This window comes from Oreochromis aureus, linkage group 19 (assembly GCF_013358895.1).
Source record: "Oreochromis aureus strain Israel breed Guangdong linkage group 19, ZZ_aureus, whole genome shotgun sequence".
Classification (NCBI taxonomy): Eukaryota; Metazoa; Chordata; class Actinopteri; order Cichliformes; family Cichlidae; genus Oreochromis; species Oreochromis aureus.
Genome location: NC_052960.1, coordinates 26,161,003 through 26,181,482, shown reverse-complemented (window position 1 = coordinate 26,181,482; position 20,480 = coordinate 26,161,003). Strand labels below are relative to the sequence as shown.

General features: G+C 41.2%; 1 protein-coding gene across 4 annotated transcripts in view; it reads left to right on the top strand.

Annotated features, from left to right (window-relative positions):
• ppp2r5eb (protein phosphatase 2, regulatory subunit B', epsilon) overlaps nucleotides 1–16,032 on the top strand; it is a 49,310-nt gene extending 33,278 nt beyond the window's left edge. For 3 of the 4 annotated variants that reach the window (XM_031727557.2, XM_031727556.2, XM_039603262.1), the window contains exons 3-14: nucleotides 5,248–5,444; nucleotides 7,691–7,792; nucleotides 8,967–9,059; nucleotides 9,253–9,383; nucleotides 10,894–10,953; nucleotides 12,650–12,758; nucleotides 13,107–13,160; nucleotides 13,556–13,606; nucleotides 13,738–13,857; nucleotides 14,049–14,176; nucleotides 14,985–15,086; nucleotides 15,410–16,032. In XM_031727557.2, the coding sequence (XP_031583417.1) occupies nucleotides 5,248–5,444; nucleotides 7,691–7,792; nucleotides 8,967–9,059; nucleotides 9,253–9,383; nucleotides 10,894–10,953; nucleotides 12,650–12,758; nucleotides 13,107–13,160; nucleotides 13,556–13,606; nucleotides 13,738–13,857; nucleotides 14,049–14,176; nucleotides 14,985–15,086; nucleotides 15,410–15,509 (1,247 nt within the window). In that variant the 3' untranslated portion in view covers nucleotides 15,510–16,032. Of the gene's footprint in view, nucleotides 1–1,251; nucleotides 1,270–5,247; nucleotides 5,445–7,690; nucleotides 7,793–8,966; nucleotides 9,060–9,252; nucleotides 9,384–10,893; nucleotides 10,954–12,649; nucleotides 12,759–13,106; nucleotides 13,161–13,555; nucleotides 13,607–13,737; nucleotides 13,858–14,048; nucleotides 14,177–14,984; nucleotides 15,087–15,409 lie in introns of those variants that run through there. The other variant, XM_039603264.1, reaches the window with a different exon arrangement.
• The last annotated feature ends 4,448 nt before the right edge of the window (nucleotides 16,033–20,480 follow it).

Genomic DNA, 20,480 nt, shown 5'->3' with positions numbered 1-20,480 from the left:
CCAGTGACTACAATGGATAATGACAATATTTGTTAGCTGCTGCTGTGGTTAAATTACCTGATAATTGGCAGTGAGGAGGCAGACAGGAGTGGGGAGCATGGCATGAAAAATATGGAACCATAAACATCATAATTATTTTGCATTCAGGGAGCTCCACGTTGTACAGTTATTTAATTTGATCATCAGTACTAAACATAAACTCTGATTTTGTATTTACTAGTAAGTTTCATCTTACTAGAAAATGCTGATGGAATACGATTGGTTTGTAGCTGCTTCTTCTTCTTTTCTTTTTTTTCCCCCTCCATCATTTAGGCTGTTTTTACAGAAGATTACTTGTTGATATCCACTGTGATGTACACACACACACACACAGAGAATAACCTTCTTTGGGACCTCTTTCAGAGGTTTCATATACGGCTACACCACAGGCTGCTCTTTGTGCTGATTTCTGGGCCTAACTGAGATTATATGTGTGTGCGCGCAATAGCAGGGTGGTTTTCTGGGTTATCCTAGGCCACACACAGACACGCACACACATAGACCCATACAAACACACACGTTCTCTCACATACTTTTAAGTACAGTTGCACACATTTTTATGCACAGTGTGTCTCTCGCGCTCTCTGCTTCTCTCCCCTCATTCACCCTGGTAGTCTCTCGGCCTGCTCCAAGCCATTTAGCTATGCTCTCTCTGTCTGTGTGGAGGGATTACTCTGTCCTTTGTGATTATCTGTCTATTAATAGCTTCCTTTAAGGCTGTTCACATGCTTCAACAGAAGCAGAGTTGCAGGATTCCGTGGCCCCGGGCTCTCCAACACAATCCGACCCCGAATCGTGAAGCCGGTAATTACAGTAATGAACTACAGCATACTGTACACTGCTGTACTGAGAGGAAGGACTCGCCACATACACACCAAAGAGTGCAGGGGTACACACAAAGGAAGCAAGAACTTTTTTTTTTTCGTTTTTCTTTTTTTTTTTGCTGTGGTGTGCAACAAAATAGACTACATAATAATGTATATTGTTGCACCTTGCAGGTGCATACACAGCCAAACATAAAATACAGAGGCCAAGAAAAAGCTCTCCTCTGATGCCACTGGGGTGATGAACCTCAGATATACACCCATCACGTATAACATTATGAGCACTGACAGGTGAAGTGAATAACAATGATTATCTCTTCATCATGGCACCTGTTAGTGGGTGGGATATATCACGGAGCGAGTGAACATTCAGTCCTCAAAGTTGTGTTAGAAGCAGGAAAAATGGGTAAGTGTAAGGATTTGAGCGAATTTGACAAGGGCCTAATTATGATGGCTAAGCGACTCGGTCAGAGCATCTCCAAAATAGCAGCTCTTCTGGGGTGTTCCCGGTCTGCAGTGGTCAGTATCTGTCAAAAGTGGTCCAAGGAAGGTACAGTGGTGAACCAGCAACAGGGCCATGGGCAACCAAAGCTCACTGATGCATGTGGGGTATGAGGCTGCATAGGTGCAGAGCAGTCAGGTTGCCCATGCAGATGCCTGTCCACCACCATAAAAGATGATGGACAGTGATGGCGGTAGAAATTATACCCGGGGAACACTTGGAATCAGGATGGATTATGCGAAGAAGGCAAGCCGGCAGAGGTAGAGTGATACTTTGAGCAGTGTTCTGCTGGGAAACCCTGGGTCCTGCCTTACATATGGATGTTACTTTGACACATACAACCTCCCTAAGTGTTGTTGCCAACCATCTACACCCTTTCATGGAAAACCTCTTTTAGCAGGATAAAGCGTTCTGCCACAAAGCACAAATGGTTCAGGAATGGATTGAGGAGCACAACAACAAGTCTGAGGTGTTGACTTGGCCTCCAGGTTTCTCAGATGCCACCGTCTTACAGCACTGTTGCTAACATCTGGCTAGATCATGCTAGATACCAAGGTGCATCTTCAGAGGACAGGACTGTTTTGGTATTAAAAGAGGCACCAAGACAATATCAGGCATGTTTTGCCTGATCAGCATATTTATTCTTGTATTGCACACTGCCCTCTGCACTCACTATAAACTGTATAGCACTTTCTTGAAAATTGTCTTCTGTATACAGCCTTGTCACCCATATGCATATTACACAACAATGTGACAGATGAAACCTTCTTGATAAAGATGCATGCACGTTTTTCCAGCCCACAGTTCATATTTCACAATGCATAGGCATGCACATGAAGGGTGTTTCACATGCAACACATGATGTGGAAGAAGAGAGACCACTTTGATGCCATATTACTCTCCTGTTTTGCAGTTATGTGTTCAAAGAGAAAACTACATACACACAGACATGGTGTAGGACAATCTTTTTTCTTCTCATCTAACGGAACAGGTTAGATGTGGAGAGGAACATACAGGGATACCACACACTGAGGACACACCATTATTTTAGCCCCCCAAATGTTTTCGTTCTTCACCTAGAGAGGCCATAGGTAAAGAAAGTTGTTTACTGTGTTACTGTGTGTGCTGGTTTATTAGGGTTTGCCGTCTGCTACTGCTGAGTCCAACACTGATGAGTAATAAGAGTGAGCAAATAAGGGTTGTGTTGCAGGCCATTAAAGCAAGCAAGTTAAAGCAGTGAACTGAAATGGATGCTTAAACACCACAAAACCAGGTCATCACTGGGGTCAGCAATGCAATAAAGTAGTGCAAATGAATCTTCTGGTTGTCTTAAGTTCTGATGCTCTTTATCAAGCTGATTGTTTAATTTGAGCAGAAAAGAGTGAATCCCTCTTTATGTGTACATGGAGACTGTGCAGCACAATTTGTGGGCTATTTGGAGCGCTGAGTAAACTTGGCAGGATAAGAATATTTTTGCATGTGTTGTAACGTCTCAACCAAAAGTGAAAAATTCAGCTAAAATCAGCTTGCTGTGCATTCTCTCTGATAAATGAATGTTTATTGTGGAAGTTTGTGGAGCAGGGATTAGGACTGCTGCCAGTCGGTCAGGGTTTGGGTTTGATTGTGACTGGCCCGGTTGGACGCAGCCTCAATGAGCTGAGCTGAAGCAGGAGGCCAGCAGGTCGTGAGTAACTAGTGGCATTTGGATCAAAACACATTCAGCATAATCACTTTAAATGCGCTCAAGGAGATCTGCAGAGGACTTTTTTTTTTTCCTTTCCCAGGACAGGAAACTGCACTTTCTCTTTAAACGATCAGAGCTTCAGGAAGAGGATTTTAGCCATTCATTGTGATGAGCTGACAAAAAAGGAAGAATGAACCAAATCATCCATTTATACACAAGTTTAATTATGTTTCTTCAGCCGCAGATCATTTTCTAATTTCCCAAGTTAATATTATTTAAATGAAGTAAAATAGAAGACATTTTAAACCCTTTTTATTTCTAACAGGATGTTGAGGTTTGCTACACAGGATGCTTACAGCACAGTTGAAGAATTCTGGTCATGTGTTAATATGATTCTGCTTCTCTGCCATACACACAGTTTATGCACTATTCAGCCTCACAGTGATTGCTTCTTCATTACAGCAACACAGATGTGTAGACGCTTCACACATCATGTGTCCTTGAACTTTTATTAGTTCCCCTCTTGTCACAGTTTTAAAAAAGCTGATTTGGATTTTGTTGACTAAAGTCATCTTGGTTTAGGCTAAACTGGAGCTGCCACAGACTGACAGGAAGCACGTTAAAGGAAGGCATCACACTGAATTTATCTCTTTGCATTATTTTCATAATGATTTGTAGTTAAAACTAGACTTGAAATGACAGTTTGTGTATCTGTACCTTGCTTATCAGTGATTTTCACTATTTTAACTACTGGAAAGGGCCTGCTCAGGTGAGAAAGCTCAGTGAAATCAACAAATATGCAACACCCCCCCCTCCTTTGTGCATTTCTTTCTATAAAATAGGCTTTTGTCCTTCCTTCAGTCTATTATTTGTTTTGTAAAATTGAAAATGGTGAAAAAAAGAAGTATTTCACAGGTAAAATAATGAATCACGTAATCACTATCACAAAACCTGCATGTTATGGTGAGGTGAAAAAATCATTTCACCGGTACTCCCGAACTTTCTCGCTCATTTACATGTATATTGTGACTCATTGTCAGGAGCAATAGAATTCAAAATGCAGCCAAGCGCTTTGAAGTGTAATTGTGGAGCGCACACATGCACAGTAGTGGCGGTGTGCTGCCTTCAGAGCAGCAGCTTATCTCTTACATAATAATGGCCCAGTCCTGCTGGGATGAGAGCACCAGGTCTTGAGTTGCGGCGATCTGGGAAGATTGTTGCTCATCTCCCCCCGCAGGTCTGAACTCTGCGCGACCTTCTTGTCGTGTCTGTCACAGTGGGATCAGAATAAAGACACCTGCCGCCTTCTTCTGCCTGCACATCCATACAATTCGTGACAGCGTCGCCTCTCCCATCAGAAACACTCGCTGCTGGATAATGAGGCTGTCACACTCATCCTGCCTGTGCAGACTGGGGTCTGCAGGGAAGATGAATAAGTTAAAAGCTGTTGCAGAGCAAGAAGCACACTTTTACAACTGAGGCATGCACTGGTAGCATCCTTCGTTTCTTTTGAACAGTTCTCTGTGAACACCTATTGGAGAGCTCGGAAACTCAGATTTCTTCTTCTAGGCAAAGTCACACATTTCTTCTTTGTGGCTGTAACTACCCACCTACTTCATCTTGTGTTTACACCAAACAGAGATGCTCTGCTTTCGCTCCAAATATTAAAACAGGTGATTCAGGAAGCGACAAAATCAGCAAGAGATGAGAGCAGATCAGTAACAGTTTAACTACTACACGGTATTGCATGTGTCTTTAACCTGATCTGCCTGTAGACAATTGACTACGAATTAAAGTAAGTATAACTTGATCTCGCTGTGGCTAAAAATGGTTTTCATTACCAACAACTTCCTGTGCTAATTGTTTAGTTTGTAACTTCATGGAGAAAACAGGTTTTTAGTTTCAAAGGGTAGAATCCTGACCATGACCAATAATTGCTTTTCTCACAAAATGGGAATAAAAAAAATGTCTATAAATATTCATGTGGTTATTTGTGTGTCAGGCCTCTGTCCCACCAGGACTGCTCAAATCCCTGTTTTTACTCTGCCCATCTTTGACCATGTGGTGTTTGCTATTACAGCTTTCTGGTAGCTGCGGGAGTCAGAAGCATCTGCTCGCTCCAGATATGTGTCTTTACCAATTTATCTAACCTTTCTCATCATCTTTCTCTTCCCCTGTGTTTGCTTTTGCCTGTCTAGACGTGCCAGCATCGGAGCAGCCGGAGCTGTTCCTGAAGAAGCTGCAGCAGTGCTGTACTGTCTTTGACTTCATGGACACGCTGTCAGACCTCAAGATGAAGGAGTACAAGCGCTCCACGCTCAATGAGCTGGTGGACTACGTGACCGTAAGCCGGGGCTACCTGACGGAACAGGCCTACCCCGAGGTTGTGAAAATGGTAAGAAAGAATGAATCCGCCCGTTCTGTGTAAACAGTAGATTTGCACTCTGTCTGTTTCCATTTAAAGACTGCGCAAATGCCTTTTCACTTTTATACATCTGCAGTTGTGTTTCTTGAAAGTGATATAAAGTTATATATAACGTAGATAATTAAAGGCCATTTAGCTTCAAATAACAAAACAAAACACTCTGTTTCTGTTTTTTTGGTTTTCGCCATGTCCACTCACACCTTTACACCATCTCCATCTCAAAGATGGAGGAAAGTTTGCAGTGATGTGTGTTCGTTTGTCTGCATAAAGCCTTTTTGTAAATTTTTGACCAATAAATCGTTAAGCTGACCTTGAGCACCTTGTGGATGGAATCTACATTTGAATGGATTGTTAGCATGGCCCCAATATATACTGTAAGGTTTTATCGCCCTTCATTTAAAACTTTATGAGCTATCGTTTTTTTACAGACTGCTACCAAAATTGTAACCTCTTTGGCGCAGGTACTAAAAACTGAAAATGTAATTACATTCAATAAGGCAAAAATTGCTGTTTTTGTCAGTGGTTTTGACGATTCCTGTCTTAGCGTGTCATCCCCATATTGAAAGAACATTATTTTCTTTGGCCACAAGTTTAACATCAAGGTAACGTGCACATTGAAATTTCATTGTCACTGATGTTGCAGTGCTGTGTGGCCCTTGTAGGTAGTGTTGGTGTGTAAATAAAGTAAATGACAGCACAGCAATGGTGCTGAAATACAAATGAGTACTGACAGACATGTTTACATAGTCTGCCTCCTTTGGGTCAAAGCTTACTTCTTAAATAAAAGTTTGTTTGTAATAAGTAAATTTCAGTTTTCTCAGTCGTCTTTTTGTGCAGTTATGTTTTGTCTCTCGGCTGGAAAATGTCAGCCCCCTGCAGCCCTCAGCACTGATGGTGTAAAGGTGTGAGTGGACATAGTGAAAATATGTCTGTAGAGGTTTATAAAAATTTAAGCTTGCGTAAAAAATTACTGCTTAAATGCGTTACTTGTTATTATTCACTGGGAGGAAACTGAGTCAGCTTCAGTCTGATGCTTGGATTCTTTAGTTAGACTCACTAGAGCAGGTGAGTGGGTGTTGTTGTGTTCTTTTCTCAGGGAAGGAGTAGTTGTAGTTGTTTTTTGTTTTCTCTCTTGTAGATCGGTCAAATTTATGAGCTATGTTAGTTCACTTTTAGTTCTGTTCTTTGATTTGGCAGCAGCTACAGACCCTATTCAGCCCCACGGGACGTCCACTTTTTTTGGTTTAGTATGTAAAGTCTACTACTAAAGAATAAATAACTAATCCTGTGTGGTTGAAATGTTGCTCCCTCTTTTCCTAGCTCAGCAGGGGCATAGCAGTGATATTTGAGTACTCTGTGTACAGACACATAGGAAATGAGCAGATACACAGGAGGAAAATAAGAGCAGAACAAGAGCTGTTGTGCATGTTGGCAGCTACGTATGTTCAGCTAATGAACACAGACCCCACAATGAACAGAGGCCCTGAAGTACTCAATGCTAATTTTTTTTTTTAACTAGTGCACCAAGTTGCTATTAGGTTTAATTACTTGGAGCCTTCCACAGAGTATATCTTCAGGCCGCTGAGGACAGTCATAACTGAAGGTCTGCTGCAGTACATACAGGCACTGTAAAAGAAGCAGTCCTGTGCTGAGTTGACTTTTGTTTTTGCTCATGATCCACATCATGAACAAGGTCCATGGTTGTGTGTAAAAGTACTGAAAATATATATTTTTTTAAATTTTAACTATATCAATCTACTCTGAAGAAGAACTGAAGCAGACGCTCAAATATTAAGGCATGAATTGAAATGTGGTTTTGGAAAGTTCTTCTACACCTAGTGTTAGTTTAAATGTTTAAGTGTACTAATGTGATAAACTAACTTGTGTATGTAACTAAAAAATGGCTAAAGAAACAAAAAAACTGCAAAATATTGTTGACACCGTCCGCAGCTCTTATTTTAAGTAACACTTTGTCAAACCTTTGAGTAGAAAGAAAACCCACCAAATCACTTAAAGGCCGGTTGATGATTCAGTTAGCTGAGATCATTATTGGTTTGTACAGAGCTTTAAACGTTTTAAGAGGGAACAGTTCCCTTGTTTAATAAGGTAGCTGCATTGAAGCATCCCTCAAGTAAAGAAGCAGTTATCATCTATATGTTGGGTAAGAACCCCAATTTCCAGTCAGTGGATTGAAGTTCCCGCTTTCATTGTTCCAGGTGTCTCACAACATATTCCGGACCCTTCCGCCCAGTGACAGTAACGAGTTTGACCCTGAAGAGGATGAGCCCACACTTGAGGCCTCCTGGCCACACTTACAGGTAAAGTGTGTGTGTGTGTGTGTGTGTGTGTGTGTGTGTGTAATGACAACCCTTTAGGGGTACTTTGGTGTAATTTCTTTACTAACTTCTGCTAAGTTTATCTATGTACCCAATATTTCTGTGCAGTTATCAGTGAGTTGCCAGGTAAAGCTCCTTAGAACAGGCTAGAGCAAGAGCAGTGGCAGATAGAGTTCAGGAGGAAGTTAAGAGCAAAGTAGTACTGGAGAGTTATGGGACAGATGGATGACTAAACCAAAGGAGGCAGTTATTATGATACTGCAGGTGTTTGACCTAGTTGGAGGAAGGGTGACAAGTAGTCTCGAGATGTAAGGAGAAAGTTTAGGAATCTAAAAGGAGGGAATACAGGGATGAGCAAACAATGCAGTGTTTAATAAGAAATATGGCAACACGAGGAGGCGCTAAGCTGGGAAGGTTGTGCCACAAGTTAAGGTGATGGAGAAGTGAAGAGAGTGTGCTGAAAAGCTGGAAGTAGAGAAGGTAGGACCATCCTGAGATAGGGAATCATAAAATGGAAGGACCTGGCTAGGATCAGGTGAGGATGGCAGTAAGGCAGCTGGCCCATATAAAGTCTTTGTGGACTACAGCTTTGCAGATAATGATGTGATTTGAAGTGAAAGTTGGCAGCAGGTTAGAGTGACCATAGAGGGGTGGAGGTGTGCCCTGGAAAGTCCACATTTGTGGAGAAGGGTTTTAAATATGTAGCTGCCTACAAGCTGCATCACGCTAATTAGTGAGCTTTAGAGGTGTTTGCAGGCCTGTTGCTGAATCTCAAACAGAAGCAGGCTAGCAGTGCCCCCATGCTTCTAGTCTTATGATGGTTGTGAGAGTGTTTTTTTCATTCTTATACAGAAAAATGAATGATGATATTTCCCAGAATATACATTTAAACTCCATTTAACTTAAATTGACTTTTTTTCCCTCTACCTTGCTCATCCCAGATTACTCTGATTTTTGTGACTTTTGAGCCTTTTGACTTCTCCCTTTAATCCAGTTCCGTTCGAGTATTTATGGGGTTAATTCAATGCACTCATGTCTAAGAAGTGATGAGCCTTTGGACTTTTCTATTTTTTTCCACCTTTTATCGTGTGAAACAAGGATTTGTTTGTGTCTGAGGTTAACATGAATTCTTTATCAACCGCGTTCCTTTCTCCAGTTGGTATACGAGTTCTTCATTCGGTTCTTGGAGAGTCAGGAATTCCAGCCCAGCATTGCCAAAAAGTACATAGACCAGAAGTTTGTCCTACAGGTGAGTTGTCGAGTCACTTTCAGAATTCTGCTTTTCTACTTCATCATCTTCTTTACTGTCAGTTTTGCTTTTTCATATCTTTCTTTGCTTTTAAGTTTAGTTTTTTTTTTCTTGGCACTTTGCTTTTTTCTGCCTTACTCCCTAAAATTGATTTTTCTTCCCCCTCACCTCTGTGTGTATTCCTTGTGTCCAGCTCTTGGAGTTGTTTGACAGCGAGGACCCTCGGGAGAGAGACTATCTGAAGACAGTCTTGCATAGAATCTACGGCAAATTCCTGGGGCTGAGGGCTTTTATACGAAAACAGATCAATAATATTTTTCTACGGTGAGTAAACATGGATTCTTCAGATGTCTGGGCTGGAAAAAAGCTTCTGTTTGTATATGAGTGGAATTTTTTTCACGATAAAAAGAAAGCCACGGTAGAAAGTTGCCGGTCAACATAGTGGAGCTAAAAATTCGAATAGACAAGGCTCACAAATAAAAGCAAAGAGCTGAATTCTTGATCTCTGCAGCGAGGGGATCAGATGGCTCTCTTATTCAGTAGAGAGTATTTGCTGGCAAAGCTTTGCTCCACTTCTCACCTTAGAGGGAAAGGTCACTGAAAATCAATACAGACTTGTTCTGAGTGATCGTCTTCATCTTATGATGTCTACCCTGTTCTCCTGGATGACGGTGCTGTTTGAGTGAAAATGATGTGAGCTGTAAGCTATGGTCTTGTCAGCTGAACACCTGTGGGAAATATGGACCAGTGTCCTTTGCACACATGCACAGCAGCCCTGAGTTTTCGTAGACAAATGCCAGAAAGCACAAATGTTGTTAAACGGGCTGAGTCCTGCTCATTTTGTATAAACTTCTGATTGGATCGTATGCAAGAGTAGAGCAGCTAATTGTTCAGTGAAATCATATGAGTGGGTCACGTTTCCTCCATAAACCAAACATTTCTATTAGTGGAAACCCAGCTAAAGTGGACTGTCGCCTGCTGTGTGACGCATGTGAAAAATGACAACTGTGATTAGTGTCCCAACCTGATTTCTCCTGTTGGTGACGTTATGTGGGCGTTCATGTCCTCTTCATCATCATCTTCTTCCCCTTTTTCATCTTATAATAATTCTTGACCTTCTTCCTTGTCACCTTCCTATTCTTCTTGTTTTTCACCTCATTCTTCACCTTCATCACCTTTTTTTCATCTTTTTTTCTTCCTCCTCACCTTCCCTTTGATGTTCCTCTTCACTTTATTCTTCTACACCTTCTTTTTCACTTTATTTCTGTTCTTTCTCACAATCGTCCAAACTCAAAATATGTTTCAGAAGAACAATGTTTATCCCTGCAACCTATAGAATCAGTACCTAGCCACAATGACACTGTTGAAAGCTGATGTTGGTTTTTCCTTTAGTATAATTACATTTGTGTCAGTGTTCCTCAGAAGTTGGTAAAGGCCACAGTGGAGTGAATATGGAACTCAAAAGTGGAGAAATCCACCCCAGAATAAGTGATCATGGCACTGTGTGTCTGCTGACTGTGTAAATGAATAAAGTATGCGCTTACCCAAAAGAGCCAGTTATTGCAAACAAGCTTACACTGAGAGTTTACAGAGACTTCTCTGCTTCTGTTCTGATTATTTGTGCAGCCAAAGGATGAGAAGGATCTTAGAAATATCTGTGGCTGTTGGTCCAAACCTGGAACTCCTCTTTGTGTGTGTGTTTTGTCATTATTTGTGTTAATTTACAAATTACCCATTTTTTGCCATTCTTTGAGAGTTTTATTGCTTCTGTCTTTTCATCGTGTGCCTTCTCTCATCTCCTCCTCGGTCTGCCTCCCTCTCTGTCTGTCTGCAGTTTTGTTTATGAGACGGAGCACTTCAACGGGGTGGCTGAGTTGCTGGAGATCCTGGGGAGGTATGTGGGGGCCTCTGAGCCTCAGACACACATTTACATTCTGCTCTGTTATTGCTGATGCTTTTAGCCTGAGTGACTGAGACCTGAGAGCGACAGCAGAACTAAACTCAACTCTGCTATCTTGCTGTGGTTTTGTAGATGTAACAATGAGGATTTTTTTTAACGTCTTTAATTCAATCAGGCAAGCTGGAGTTAGTTTTTTTTTTAAGATACCCAAGGAGGCTAAAGACATGGAACTAAAACGCTGAATGATTAGGTTCCATAAAAACAGGATTTTAACAGAGCAGAGTGAGTTCCAGGAGCACAGTTTGACTTGGAGATGAGAAGTAAATTAATCCTCCTTTCAGCTTAACAGTCTTTTTAAGCAATGAAACAAGACAGAAAGTACATTGACTTTGTGATTCAAGTTGTTTGAGGTCAGACAGAGAAAAGGACATTTTTCTGCAATACTTTATTTCTTAATAAAAATATTTTAAATATGACTAAAACATATCCAGATAACCTCCTTAGAGCGTTTTCAGTGCTCTGCATCCATCAGCACTGTTTTACACAGATAGACTTAACATTTGGGTACCCACTCTGACTATTTTTAAAACATTTTTTAATCAGACTTTGCCTCTCCCAACTTTCCTCTTATTTTTAAAGTTCAGACTCTAGTGTCAGCTCTTTTGAGTTTGCTTTTGTACAATTTTTCCACATCATTCAGCCGCTTCTTCGGAGAAGATCTCATCCTGTGGTCACACTGATTGGACCGCAGCTAGCAACGGCAGTCTCTGTTCTCCTCTGGAGCTCCACTGTGAGCCCAGGGCCATTCTAACTAGAAACTGCAAAAAGTTGGAGAACTGGCTCATGTGACCTTTTGCCAAGGTCGTGGAGGTTGCATAACAACAAGGACTTCAGGGGTGCATTCACTACCTGCAGTCTGAGACAGTAGCTTTGGATCGCAATGAGACTCATTCAAAGTGGAGCCAATTGAAATCATGGCAAAGAACGTAAAAAATAAATGTATTATTTAGTAGCTTAGTTAGGAATGCATGCATGCATGTGTGTTTGTGCCACAAATAGAAGGTCAACCTGTGGAAAACACTGATAAATATGACGTTATGGTCGGCAGACAACAAATTACGTGATATGTTTCATGGAAAATGATCCACAGTCCGACCTCTGACAGTCATAAAGTTTTGTTGCTGACTATCAAAGCTTCAACTGATTGTCAGGGAGAGCCTGGACGAGTGTGACAAACCAATCAACCAACATTAGATAAAGTCAAACCAACTCCAGAAGAAACACTCCAACTATGGGAATGAGACGGGCTTCTCCTTGGAGAGCTTGCTGGCACACAGTTCAGAAACACAGCAATAAAAATGAATACATTCAATAACATCTCTGACATTTGTCTGGCACACAGCATAGACACGGAGCACTGTCACTTAAACAAACATGAATCTGATACAACACAATGTAAAACAAACAGGATTGTTGCGATTTTTGTGAGGATCATCAGGTCTGTTTTCTTGGTTCAGGTCAGGCCTGTGCTTCTTCCCCAGGCCACATCACCTGTATAAACAGTGTTCTTTTGGTCTGCAGCTCATTGATCTTCCACTTGGATTCATAGGGTCACAATAAATTTCTTTTATGTGTTCCTGTTTAATTTATATTCACATTTTCCTCTTTGTCTCCTCCTTCTCTCTTGCAGTATAATCAATGGTTTCGCTCTGCCACTGAAAGCAGAGCATAAACAGTTTCTGGTCAAAGTGTTGATTCCCCTCCACACTGTCAGGAGTCTGTCCCTCTTCCATGCACAGGTAACAATACTGTGTATAGAGTATGTGTGTGAAAGCTAATATCTGCCACCTTTAGATTTGGTGGAATCCCAGAGGTAGTTTATTCACAAACAGAACCTGTTTGCTTTTTAAGGTGCTTTTGTGCTCTAGCTTATGTGCATGTTTGTGTTTTTATACACGGAAGGAATCTAAATGTGTAATAATATTATAGTTGACAGCAGCTGTGAAAATCAGCAGAAACAGTGGTTTAAAAAGTAAAATCATTTGAAAGCTCTTTCACTGCTGTTTGTACGTCTGAGCTGCTGTTGTAAGCTTTGCTCGAGGCTTAGTGTGATGTTAGTTTTAACCTTGGGATTCCTCTCCTCACAGTTGGCGTATTGCATTGTACAATTCCTAGAGAAAGACCCAACATTAACAGAACCAGTAAGTGTCTCTGCATAACTCCTCCTATCAGTGTGTGTGTCTCCTCCCCCCCCCCATCTTTGAGCAACTGTTCTCATCAGCAGATCAGTGGCTCCCATGACAGCTGACAGATGCTTCAGAAAAACTTATTAAATGGACGCTGAGTTAAGATTTAGTGGTCAAATCACAGGGACTGTATGCAAACATCGCTTATTACTCAGTGTGTAATTACAGCATCTGTATTATTTCATTTTTCATTCCCCCTCCCAGTTTGTCATGAAAATGTTTCACGTCAACCACAGAGTCAGAAATGTAAACGACATTATAGTTATTATTATTATTTCAACTCAAATACTTGTATTTAACAAAAAAAAAAAAGGAGCCAACTGTATGAACTCTGACATCTTCTCTCTCAGGTCATCAGAGGCTTACTGAAGTTCTGGCCAAAAACCTGCAGTCAAAAAGAGGTGAGGCTGATTTGTTGCTAAATGCAAAAAAACAAACAAACCCCAAAACAACAACAACAAAAAACTGTGTGGGTGTGTTTTAAACATCATCTTGTGTGTGTTGACATTGTCCCTCTTGCGCGGCACTGCAGGTGATGTTTCTAGGGGAGCTGGAGGAGATTCTGGACGTCATCGAACCCACACAGTTCGTCAAGATCCAGGAGCCGCTTTTCAAACAGATCTCCAGATGTGTCTCCAGCCCACATTTCCAGGTCAGTGATGACTCATTGTTCCTTTCCTGACAATGCTTGCGTTTCCTGGGGAGTGGGGGTGGGGGTGGCGTAATTTGTATCATGGGGAACACTTGTGCTTAAACAGTTATTGGTTATTAAAGGGTGACAAGTGAGTGGTTATTGGTGGCATGAAGACGTGGCTCAGTTAGTGTGCGTCCGTCTCGCCCCAGGTTGCAGAGCGAGCTCTTTACTACTGGAACAACGAGTACATCATGAGTCTGATTGAGGAGAACTCCAGCGTCATCCTGCCCATCATGTTTGCCAGCCTCTACAGGATCTCCAAAGAGCACTGGAACCCGTGAGTAGCATGACTTCTGTGTAATAGATGAGGGTTAATGTTTTCAGTTTATGTATACTTCAAGACCCGGGTGGAGTCACACATACACCCCTCTATTCCCCAGCAGAATGCCATTACGATGTTCCACATTCAGCTTAAAAAACTGATATCAATTGGGAATTAGTGTTAATTTGAAGATCACAAGTAGCTTGTTTAAACTGCGTATGATCATTTAAGTTCCTAGTCACCTCAGGATTCCTCTTCTAAGTCAGGGCTCTAACACAGGAAAACGTGCATACACATGTTTATTTATTCCTGTTTTTCAGCAAATGAGACTTTAGCTGGCCTGGGGTGAAAATATAAATTACTGAAAAATATTTCATTATTGTGTATCTGTTTTTTGGTTGTTTTATTCTGAATTTATTGCCAAGTGATTGATATTATTCAGATACGGTGTGCGTACACGTTTGTAGACACAACCACTCATCGACACATGCCAGTTGGCTGCAACTGTTGTGGGGTGCATGGGGCACATATGGATCTTAAAGAGGGTTACACTCCAGTGCTAATAGGAACAGCATGTTCCTGTTTTTAAGAATAAATGTGCAATGTTTGGAAAAATCTACAAATGGGCTTGATTTTGATCTCAAATTGACAAAAATGTTTGTTAGTTTGCGAATCAGTTGGGCACACATCGCTGGATGTCTTGAAAATTTATCCAAAAGTGAAGGCTGGAAGCTCTGTGTCTGCTACCACAGAACTCCGAAGAAACCATAAAAATGTGTTGCTGTAAGTTGTCTTACTCTGTCTGTGCTTTTTCCCCTCTCAGGGCGATCGTTGCGCTGGTATACAACGTACTGAAGGCCTTCATGGAGATGAACAGTACCTTATTTGATGAACTCACAGCCACTTACAAGTCGGACCGCCAGCGGTAAGAAGCTGCTCACATCATCATCAGCAGCAGCAGCAGCAGGGGTGATGGGGGACTCATGAATAATGTGATAGGCTGTGATGCCTCCAGGGAGCTGCTTAACACATTACAGGAACACACACAGTGCTACTATCACCCCACTGTGTCAGTCTCAGGATCAATATTAGATGTTGGTTAAGAGAAGCCGCACTGATAAATACTTTGAGTTAGAGCACCAGACTTCCATTTAGAGTGACTGATTCAATAAAAACATTTCCTAATTTTTTTCACTTAGAGCTAACGCTTATTTCGTGCTTAATGTTTAAGTGTTTTTTGTGTTCCAGTGAGAAGAAGAAGGAGAAGGAACGGGAGGAGCTGTGGAAGAAGCTGGAGGACCTGGAGCTGAAGCGGGGCCTTAGGAGCGACGGAATCATCCCAACTTAACAAAGACAGCGCCGCGCTCCCCTCTGTCCCTCCCCTGTCCTACTGCTCCTCTCCTCCTCCTCTCCCCATCCGACTCCCCGCTCCTCCTCTGCCCTGATCCCAACTCTCCTGCCCTCGACATCAGCCATGTCTGCCCAGAGCTCCTGATACAGGCTGTCGTCTCTGGATCGACACGGAGCGCTCGCTGGTTTCTTAATTTTCTTTCTTTCTTTTTTTTCTTATGGTTTTTTTTTTCCTCCTGTGTTTGTGCGACTTACTTTACAGTAGATTCATTACGTCTGTTTTCATTATTTCAACAGCACTGTAAATAATTGTTTTTTTTTTCTTTTTTCTCCCTTAAACTGATATTATTGCAAATGGAAAAACAAAACAGTAATAATAATAATAAAAAAAGGAAGAAAAAAATAGAAAATGAGAAAATGACTTGTGTGGGAGGGGGATTTAAACAAGAAAAAAACTTTTTGGACTGTAGGACACGGAATGAACTCTTGGAAAATATTAAAAAAAACACCCACAAAAAAAAGAGAGGTTAGATTGATTTTAACTCTTCACCCCAGTCTTCTTCAGTACAGTCCCATATGTCATTTTTATTTTCTTGGTTCTCCTCTTTGCTTTTCCTCTTGTTGCCTCCATCTTTCTGTTCCCTCTCGGTCTTACCAGGCCCCAAGTGAACCAATCACAGTCGCCCCATTCCATCCAAAGGACACCCCTAATCTCCCTGGCCTCACCAACCTGTCTGCAAATTCTGCTTCCTGTTTAAAACAGGCAATGAATCAAACAAAAAAAACACACATTAATCTGACAACAGGGCCTTTCACAGTACACACACAAACACACCACTGACTCTTTGAGTGTGTTTACATGCGTGTCCATGCAAATCAGGAGAGTAAGTACATGAATCCTGACTAAAACTGTCAAACTTGGGATTTGAAATGCTGAAAATTGAGCAGTAAGTGTAGGGTTCTTTTTCCCCCCTTTACTTTGGCGCCCTCTGGTGGTAGTGCCAACACAGATGACGTTAAAAACAACAACAACAACAACAACAACAAAAAGGCTAAAAACAAACTTTAAACGTGTGCAGTCATAAATGTTCCACACAGCAATAACTGAAATGGTGAGGGGGCGTTTGTGCAAACTTTCTCCCGGTGCTTTTGTTTCACCTGTCCCATGAGACCAATGTCTCTTTTTAGTCTTTTATAGTTATTCAGCATCTTATTTTATTAAGCTCCCTGGCAATGTGGCTGGTTGCCCAACGTTATAACAGAATCAGATTAACACATACAAACCAGAAACAATTTGAATCCAGAACCATCTGCATGTAAACACACTCCTATTCATTTCCCCCTCTCCAAAAAAAAAGACTACCTTCCATTAGCTGATTACGTTCCTTGTATCTTTTTGACCCCATCCCTCCTGCCATACCAGGTATCGCTGGTATCAGTCTGGCACTGGTACTGTCTGGCCATAACGGGGGACTCGCAGCTAACGACAGACACACACACACGATAACGAGTCCTCAAAGGAGCGCCAAAAAAAGAAAAGTACTCCTCGTGTGAAAAGACGAGCGCCTCGCCTCACCTCCCGCCCCTCTCGCCTCGTCCCTCTAAGCCCACTGGGGGGGCGCCGCGTTGACTTCACAGTATTACAGCAACAGTGACAAAAAAAAAGACAACCCTGTAAATTGTTATTGAATGCAGTACACTGATAATCTTGTATCTTGTAGTAATTTAGCCTATGTTTTTTGCTTAGGAAACTGTGGAGAGGAGTATCCAGTATATAAAGAGGTATTATGGAACAACTTCCTGGTATTTATGATAGTGTTTCCCCTTCTTTTAGTCTTTCTTTTTTCTTTCTGTCTCACTCCTCCCTCTTCTCTTGGTTTTTATCTCATTTTGAATATTTTGATGAAGTTTCTTTTGACCATTTGAAAAATATATATATATATATATATATATATATATATATATATATATATATATATATATATATATATATATATATATATATATTTTTTTTCTTTTTTTTTTTTTTTTTTTTTGTTTTGTTTTTTAGTTGGGGAGGGGAGGGTGGGAGGGAAGAAATGCAGGGAGGGGTGAGGGCAGGTAGGCAGGAGAGGGTCAGAGGGGGGAGGGAGGCGAGTGTAGAGGGAAGGCACTGAGCAGACCACTTTTGCCCTGTTGGGAGTCTTTGACAGTGAACCTCCCCCCCTCCTCCCTTGCAGAATTAATGTGTGCTTTAGAATGGCCCAGATGTAATATGATTTAAAAGCTGAAAAAAAAAAAAAAGATAAAAAAGGGTTGGAGAAATACAAATGTTTAATTATTTTAAAAAATAAAGAGATATTAAATTAAACCTGTTTTGTGATAAAGCCCAGATGCTGAATTGCTTTATTTCACTGGGTTCACAGGGTGTGTGAATGAATGTGTGTGAGTGAGAACCGAGATCCAATTTTACGTTGTGTATGTAGACACTTTGCAGCCTGTTGCAAAACTATATCATGTGTTCACATTTTTTTTTTAGCTGGTTTTAAAAAAAACAAAACAAAAGTCCCATAAAACAGTATTTTTGCACCAACACAATGATTTCTGAAGGGCTTTTTGCTGAAAGCTTGCCATCTGTGTCCTTAAAAAAATATCTACGGCCGATGAGTGGTACCTGAAAGTCATGTACTTAAGAAACAGGAAAACATCCAAAAGACCGGACACGGGACCTGAGAGATTCTTCTGGCCCTTCAGTTGATCATCTACCGTTTATCGAATCCTCAGCGGAATTGAAGGGTGACTGTCGCAGGGAGAAAGAGCTGAGGTATGCCAAATGACAGAAGAAACTGCAATGAAATCTGTGGCAACAAGTATTATGTTGTGATTAGTTCAAATTTGACATTTTTAAGTCAAGTCATCATCAGTATATACAGGGGAGAGAAGTGAATGTCTACAACCTGTGGAGGCTGTAATTATCAATGGTTTCTGTCTACGTTTTAGTCAGTGGTGTTGGAGATCTTACCAAAGCTGATGGAATTATGAACATAAAAAAAATGTAGTACCATGCAGTACCATCAGGAAAGTTTCTAATGGGCTTCAGTTTTTAGCATGACAATGATCCCAAACACACTCCTAATGCAGTAAGTCATACCTGGATAGAAAGAAACCCACATAGATACACAATGAACACTCAAGGTGGGTCTCCCCACAGCTCAGACATCAACATCTTTAAAGCAGTGTGGGATCATCCTGACACACAACAGAACAAAAGGCAGCCAGCATCCAAAAAAGATGTTTGAATGCCCTTCAACAAGATTGAAAAACTATTTCTGACTACTGTAAAAGAAATTAAAAGAATATGCGAGTTCAGGCATTTGAAGCATTAAATCTCAAAGAGAACACAAAGTTTTAGTAGACATTCACAGCATCTAGTCATGACTAGATTAAAGGTTTCTAAGAGGTTGTGCTTTAAAACACTTTAAACAAACTGGATCATTTGTATCCAAACCAAGATCAGGAAGACTTAAAGGAAGCACTCCATGTTTACCAGACGAACACATGCAGAAATAGTGAGACTCCATTTGTTACAGGTCGAGTTTGCCTACAAGAGAGAAGTATCTGTGAACCAACTCCAAACTGCTGAGGTGGTGAGACTGGACTGCTGATGGGAGTTGGAATACCTGCAGTAACCAAGCAGCACTATGTTCATCAGAGACCTGCTCCAGCCCTCTGGGTTCAAGCTGTGAGCAGAAAGCCAATGAGCCCCAACACACCTCAAAGCTTTGAAGAGCTGCTTGAAGAACAAGATGGCTGCCATGAATTTTCTGAGCAGTCAAATGATCAAGACCGATGACTGCACTAAAACAAGAAAAATCACCTCTGACACAGGAAGATCCTTGTCAGAGGTGAAACTTGCTGGTACCTTTCTATGGAGAGTTTACATGTTCTCCTTGTGCCTGCATGGGTTTTCTCTGGATGTGCTGGTTCCCCCCCAACCCAAAAACATGCCCATAAGGCTTACTGGTTATTCTAAACTGGCATTAGTTGAAAGTGTGAAAGAGACCACTTAAAGTATTTAGAATAAACAGGTGTATGGTTGGTTGAGGCCAATGAGTGTGAAAGGCTTTTTTTGAATCTCAGTCCATTGTGAGGTCGTGCTGGGAATACATGGGTTATCAGGAGAGCACCAGGAGTCGGCCAGGTGTGTCCAGGAGGTCTGCAAAGACAGAGATGTGTAAGGAAGTAGATTTTAGTGTGGGATGATTCTGCTCATTACCACAGTCCACATATACCATGAAGAGATTACAAAGCAATCATCCAACTATGGTAGACACGAGTTTCTCTCAGTGTAATAAATAAAAGAGCTGGGACACCTGTCTTGGACTGTAGTTAGTAAATGTATGAAGACATTTCTTGAAGAGATCTCCTCTGAACTGAACTGTGGTTTGTTGCAGTACTTCAGGTGGTCAACAGAGGCCAGCAGAGACCTACAGTTTACAGGTTTAAACTTGAGCTGGTGAGTCAGTCACAGTTAAAGCGACACTTTTAAAACCAAAGTTCATTCACACAAGCTGTTTGTTTCTGTTTTATACAGGAAAATAAAATCTTTAACTGAATAGATACTACAAAACATCCACACCCCACAGAAAGGCCCGAGCCTATCAAGAGGTTCAAACCCAGAATCTTTCTTACTGTGAAGTAATAATACTTATCACTGTGCCATTGTGCCGCCTCTGAGCTCCTGTGTCTGTGCTTGTTGATTCAGTGCTGGTCACACCCAGGAGACTGGGCACGCTCTGGACTGCCGTTAGGATCTAATTAGGATCATCAGTCAAACACAAAACCCTGGTGGCTCACATGAGGCTTTTTGCCTGGAATTTTCCCAAAGCCCCTGGACACATTTGGCTCTGAGCTCTTTGCAGCAAAAAATAAATAAATAAATAAATAAATAAATAAATAAATAAATAAATAAATAAAAGAATAAAGTAGT